The sequence below is a fragment of the Dendrobates tinctorius genome, unplaced genomic scaffold (assembly GCF_039654945.1).
Source record: "Dendrobates tinctorius isolate UK_male_01 unplaced genomic scaffold, ASM3965494v1 ptg000029l, whole genome shotgun sequence".
NCBI lineage: Eukaryota > Metazoa > Chordata > Amphibia > Anura > Dendrobatidae > Dendrobates > Dendrobates tinctorius.
The window spans coordinates 12,217,501-12,224,265 of record NW_027361697.1 but is presented as its reverse complement, the minus strand read 5'-3'; the positions used below and the strand labels follow the sequence as shown (position 1 = coordinate 12,224,265).

At 40.3% G+C, this 6,765-nt stretch overlaps 1 protein-coding gene across 3 annotated transcripts in view; it reads right to left on the bottom strand.

Annotated features, from left to right (window-relative positions):
* Nucleotides 1-231: 231 nt before the first annotated feature.
* TLCD4 (TLC domain containing 4) overlaps nucleotides 232-6,765 on the bottom strand; it is an 85,844-nt gene continuing 79,310 nt past the window's right edge. For all 3 annotated transcript variants that reach the window (XM_073571395.1, XM_073571396.1, XM_073571394.1), the window contains exons 6-7: nucleotides 3,062-3,135; nucleotides 232-1,631 (exon numbers count right to left, since the gene is read on the bottom strand). In XM_073571395.1, coding sequence (XP_073427496.1) covers nucleotides 1,316-1,631; nucleotides 3,062-3,135 — 390 coding nt within the window. In that variant the 3' untranslated portion in view covers nucleotides 232-1,315. The remainder of the gene's footprint in view (nucleotides 1,632-3,061; nucleotides 3,136-6,765) is intronic.

Below are 6,765 nucleotides of genomic sequence, written 5' to 3'. Positions count from 1 at the left end.
ATGCAAATGATGAATCAGGCCCTTAGTTTTCAACTGTGCACATCAGAGTGCTGGCAGATAAAAGAAAACTTTTTATATTATTTCCCACCATATTGTTTCTTCACTTTGAGGAGGGCTTTATTCCCTCCATCTATAATTTTTTTTTTGTTAAAACAAATACTTAAAAGTATTTGTAAGATTTCAATTAATTCTATAAAGCTACCGTATGTCTGCCACAAAACAAGACACTGATCTTTCAAGACATCTCGTTGTTTTTTTTCTTCAATACCTTCCTCTTACAGTTTACCCAATCACGGCATGTCATAGCTTCTAACATTTCATAGAATATGCAAATCTCAAATGCGATCAGTGAATATTTCTGAATATTCAAAGTGATAAAAATCCAAGTCTTGGCTTGAAATGTGTTAACCTGGGGGAACCTTCTAATGGAGAAGCATGGGTGGCAATTTTCAGAACAATCATATAAAGTGGAGACAGCTGCACATGAGTCGCTACCTCCCCATTTCTCTCAACCCATATTCTAGAGATACATGAGGGTCGCAGTAGTGGGACCTGCATGTATTACCGGTAGATATTTATGGCATGGTATATCAATATGCCATAATTATCCCAGAAGGAACAATCCCTTTAACATATCAATAGTTCAGTTGTCTTTACATAGAGTGTCGTTTAAGGGGGTGCCTTGGATTTATATGACATCTGTATAATTTCATGGAGACCCCAAATAAGGCCCTTGGCAATCCAAGTTTGGGAGATCAGCTCTTCTGTGCATATTTTAGATAAAAAAGGTGAATGTATCATGCCACAAAGGACAAGTGAAATATTCCCTTATATTTTCTTGAGAAATGTCCCTTATTTGACATGAGCTATGATCAAAGCCTCCCCTGGATGTACGAGAGAGCAGATCTCCCAAATATTATTTGTAAGGAACCGTATATGCTTGGCAAAGCTTTGCAAAAAAAAACCAAGATCAAATGAGCTGAAACTTCCCTGCCAACTTCATCTTGCCAACCAATGTTAGTACACGTGAAGAACAGGATGGTCACAGAGTGTCAAAGCTTCCATCTTCCTGCTGAGTTATAGCCTACGGTGACAACAACGCTTTATCAGGAGAGATGTTCTCGCTCTTTGGAACAGTGGATGGTTGGTGGAAGTGCAGGATGTAAATATGAAGAGGGAACATTACGAAGAGGTAATTATGGAAGTTCAATAAAATACATTTTATGTCATGGCGAGAAAAAAACATGCAAGTCCTTGCAGAGCCTGCAACATCTGAAGGATGGAAGAATGGAAGACACTAGAAAGTCTGTTGCTTCTACTCTGCTTTTCCATTTTTCTGAGTTTTGGTCGATGTACCATCAGTGTGATACAAGACTTTGTAGCATCCCTTTGTAATTTTCATCATCCACATAACGTTCATTATATCCAAAGAGACGCTGGAGATGATCCAAGCACACTGTGCTCCTAAGCCCAGTCTATGAAATGCCTCTGTGCCAAAGGTAGAAAAGACGCGCCTGTAATAGGTAGGTATGACCGCTATTCTCACAATGAAGAAGACAACTGTCATCAAGACTCCATTCACCATGTTAGGCAGGGAGTGCTTTGGGTATCCCAGGACTTCGAAGAACCACCTGCAAAACTCAATAGGTGAAGTAGAGTTAATGATAAATCAGATACAAACAATAAAATTTTGTTAATTATGTTCCACCATGGGCATAAAAGGATTAAAATGCAACTGTCCACAATGATATGCACAAAACAAATATACTTTAACATTGAATGGAGTGTGATAAATACAGAATATATAATACAAAGCCTTGTTCTTCGGCCTTTCTCATATATAGATGTTGTGTGGTTCAAGCAACTTAATATGCGAAGAAAGCAAATTGCAATCTAGATTTACAACAGATGTAATGGAAGCAGTATGTAAAACTCATGAGAGAACGTTTATTACTATTTCTCGCTGGTCTGTTCTTCTATACAGGGTTGTGTAAGAAAGGGGTTGTCCACGTTTGGGACAAAAATTGGCGGTCATGATTCCCATATATGTGATTTGTACTTGCGGTCACATACCTACTAGACGCTTACGGCTTCTCTCAATAGAAAAGAATTGAGAGAAGCTGGATGAGTTTAGTTTTTATGTGATGACAGGCATGCACACCACATACATGCAGTCACGTGGCCGTTCACTCGCACCGGGAATTGTGACAGCGTGCGCACAACATGCTGTCACAATCTGGCAGACTGCAGTCACAGAGAGGCCAAAGCCTGGACAACCCCTTTGAGAACACAACTAGATTTGGAATGGATGAGAAATTCTGGTGTGACGCCTGCAAATAATTCAGAGCATTTTCTTAAGTTTTGTTTGGCAAGACTCTTGATAATTTGCAAAAACGGACGCTCCACCTGTGATTAAAGGCACCACATGCTGAAGGCAATATTACATTACATGCAATGACATGTATTAGGCCAAGGACAGAAGGTTTATCAACACCAACAGGATCCAATTCTTAGGTCTCAATATGCAACTCATGCACAAAGGTTCATGTATACAGAGTAAAACCAGGCGCAAAATGGGAGCTTAATCCCTCTAGCCTATACCATACCGTTATATATAATTCAAGAGAATTTTCTTGATGAACATGCAGAAAGTTATAGAGCAGGTAGAGCTGAGCAGATATAAAGTTTTGTGGCAAGATATTTAGACTAAATCTATATATAGTAAAATACTAATTAATTTATAATGGATTTATTCATTTTAATCCCTGCTTGCCTTAGGATTAGGAGTCCAGTGGGCGTGGACACAGATATATTAGGCAGTAAGTAGCTTTGCCCAGTGGACTACTAAACCCAGAATTAGCAGAAATGTCGATTGCGGAAATTACAAGTTCTATTGAATCTTTTCCCACAAAAAATATATCAATCTGCTCATCTCCCCCCCCCCCCCCCCGCTGCACTATACTACTGGTTGGTATGCCACTCCTCTGCCAAGACAGCATGGAGCAAGACCCGTATGCACACAATATTTAAGAATTACAGCATAACAAGGTTTTTGACGTACCGTTGATTGACAAAAGGTGTAGAGAATTCAGCTAAGAGGCGGAAATTACCAAAATATGGCAACATTCCTTCACCCTGGAAAGTAAGCAGAGATGTAAAAATATCTGTTGCAAGTATTTGTTATATACAGTGCTCCCTCTCTACAGTGCCTGCCTAACACTACATTTAATTAAGAGCAAGAAATGGAGATAAATGTTGACTTCTGCCATTGTAAGAGATGAGACGTGGAAGCACCACTGTAATGGGAAGCACTGTATATACATTATAGCAGCAGAGCTCTGCAGAAACGACACCAGACTTCAAATTGGCACGTTTATACAAATTTACATAAAGTTCATAACGGACACAAAAATAAAGTTAATCACCGTTAAATAGGTTGAAAAGAAAAAAGAGACACAGGTCCGTCAAGATCAACCTTTATCGACCGGTTTTACATTCTCTGTCGCTCAATTATTTAGAACCCACAATGTTATTAGTTGTGAGAAAAGCATCCAGCGCTTTAAATGTGGTTGTAGTATCGGCTATTACTGCCTCTTATGGTCGGGCACTCCAAAGTCTGACCGCTCTAACTGTAAAGAACTCTTTCCTATTTAGCTGCCAGAATCACTTTTCCTACACACATAATGAATGTCCTCTGGTCCTTTGTAAGGTTCTTGAAAGGAATAAATCATGTTCCAGTTTCTTTTTTATTGACCATTCATGTAAATGAGATCTCCTCTTAGTATAATCCAAATATACTTTGGGTATTAAAAATGGAAATTTAACAACTAGTAAGTTTGCAAAGACCCTTTTAACATCTAATCCCAAAGAAGAGAGTTTAAAGGGAATCGGTCAGTAGATTCATGCTGCTGAAACTTTGGGCAGCGTGAATCAGACATTTGCTGCATGATTGACACAGCATTTCAGAGAAATCATAGTTTCAAGACTAGTTCGTTGCTGCCCCAGCCAGATTCTCTACCTACAGTGCCTTGCCAAAGGATTCGGCCCCCTGGAACTTTTCAATCTTTTCCCACATATCATGCTTCAAACATAAAGATACCAAATGTAAATTTTTTGGTGAAGAATCAACAACAAGTGGGGCACAATTGTGAAGTTGAACGAAATTTATTGGTTATTTTACATTTTTGTGGAAAGTCAAAAACTGAAACTTTCGAAAGGTACTGTATTAGTACATTGGAAGAGCGGAACAAGGAGACGCCGGCCAGGGGAAGCAACGGACTAGTCTTGTCTCTCCCTATAGTCCCTGGCTGGTTCTTCAAACCGTATAGGACGCAGCATTTCGGAGAAAAACATACCTGACTGCAATGGCAGAACCATGCTCCGATTCCGGCTACCCTTAATCCAGGCAGCAGGAATCAGTCGACGAGTTCCTTTTTATCCGGTTTGAACATACTGTCATTGTTTTACTCTTCCAGGTTCACACCGTGTACGTCTCTCCAATAGGCCTTTTAATCATACACAACTGGGAAATATTTCTTGTTGTAGTCTCAGTTTATAAAACTTGAATAAATACATGCAATATACCTCTAAAGACTGTATCTTTCACAAAAAGTAATATGTTCATGACTTTAAAATAAGAAGACAAGAGTAAGCAATAGGATTCTCACTTTGGATGGTTGCTATGGGCAAACTTTTTTTTCTAATTTAAAAGGGAGTTTTATACAATTTCTGTAAAAAAACACAATCCAATTTCAAGTGAGGCCAAATTCACATTGTAGTGTATGCGCATGTGGAGGGAAAGCTCACGGAGAATATCCAACTTTATCAGTTGGGCACATTCACCCATCATATGCCTTGTGGCTTCCTTTGGGCTGATATATGCTAGTGTACATGTTTTTTTAACTATAGAAAATCGTAGTCAACTGTGCTTTTCTAAGTAGTCTAGCGACATTATTAATATAACAACTAGTAGACTTAGAATCATAGAATGGTAGAGTTGGAAGGGACCTCCTGGGCCATCTGGTCCAACCCCCTGCTCAAAGCAGGATTCGCTAAACCATCCCAGACAGACATCTGTCCAGCCTCTGTTTGAAGACTTCCATTGGAGGAGAACTCACCACTTCTCGTGGCAGCTTGTTCCACTCATTGATCACGCTAACTGTCAAAAAGTTTTTTCTAATATCTAAGGCTGGTTTCACATTAGCGCTTTTGTGCGCAGCGCATCGGGCGCACCAGTGCGCATGCGCACTGCGCACCTATATTTTACATGATGTGCGCATGGTCTTGCGCATATTTGCGCTTTCGTGCGCATGCGTTTTTTTGTCTTTTGCGCCAGGCGCGTCAGACGCAACATGTTGCATTTTTGGTTCCGCCCTGTCTCGTTAAAACAACGCATGCGCACGGAATGCGCACGGAATGCGCAAAAACACCACATTGGAGCCTATGGGAGCGCAATACTTGCGCATGGTCTTGCGTTTTTATGCGCATGCGTTTTTTACATAAACATGACTGAAATTTGGTCTAGACAGTAAAAAAAAAAAATTGAACCAAGGTGATAAAATGGTGTGGGCACTGGGATTCCACAATACTTTAAGGATTGCTCACTAGTGGACACACAGCACAAGCTGCACCAATGTAAGTATGAAAAACCTAATGTCTGGCTGAAATTTCAATACATTTCTATGTACTTATGTCTCTTTTTTTTTTTATTGCAGCATGTCTTCATCTGGTGAAGAATATGTCCCCGGGACAGGGCAAGAGGCAGAAGAAGTGAGTACTATGCTTCCGTATGGATTTGAAAAAATAAACACATGTGATTAATTTTTTTGGTTTAATTTTCAGAGCTCATCCTCCATCACGCCACCACCACCGGAGGAACGGCAGGAGCAGCAAGGCCAAGTGCGGGCGGGTAGACGTGATGTAAGTACAGACGGACTGTTTTTTTTTTTTTTTTACTTATTTTCTAGTCTGGTTTTTTTTTTTTTTTTTTTGGTATTTTTTAGTTGTTTTTTTTAAATTTTCATGGTTGTTTTTTTCGATGTTTGTTGTTTTTTTTCCATTTATTTCCATTTAAAACAAATAATTTTTTCATGGATTGTTTATCAATATCTAGGGCTCAAAGTGTGTATGTGTGTGTGTGTGTGTTTGTGTGTGTGTGTGTGTATGTTTGTTTGTTTGGGTATATGGGCACGGGACTATGGGATGGAGGATATATATGATGGGTATATGGGCACAGGCATATGGGATGGCGAATATGTATGATGGGTATATGGGCACAGGACTATGGGATGGAGGATATGTATGATGGAATATGGGCACGGGACTATGGGATGGAGGATAATTTTAAATTTATATAACTAACCACAGTTAGTTACTATGCCCGGGCAGCGCCGGGCTCTTCAGCTAGTTATCAATATTTTTTTTTTTAAAATCTTTCAAAGATTAATGTTTGTCTTTCTTTTCTAGGCTCCACAGCGGGAGGAGGACCTCGCCCTGGACAACGACGAGCTCATCCGTCTAGTCCAGGAGCGAGTCCCGTTGTGGGACACCCGTCACCAACTGCACTCGGACAACGTGGTGATCCGGCGGCTCTGGAACGAGGTGGCCGCATCGCTGATGGATGGCTGGGACAACGCCTCTCCCCGGGTCCGCAAGGATTTTCGTAAGTATTTAAATGCAGTGTGATGCAGCAGTGATCTTGGCCGGGATCACCCAACTGTGTGTGATGCTATTAACTCCATGGAGTTTCTATCATCACACACAGTT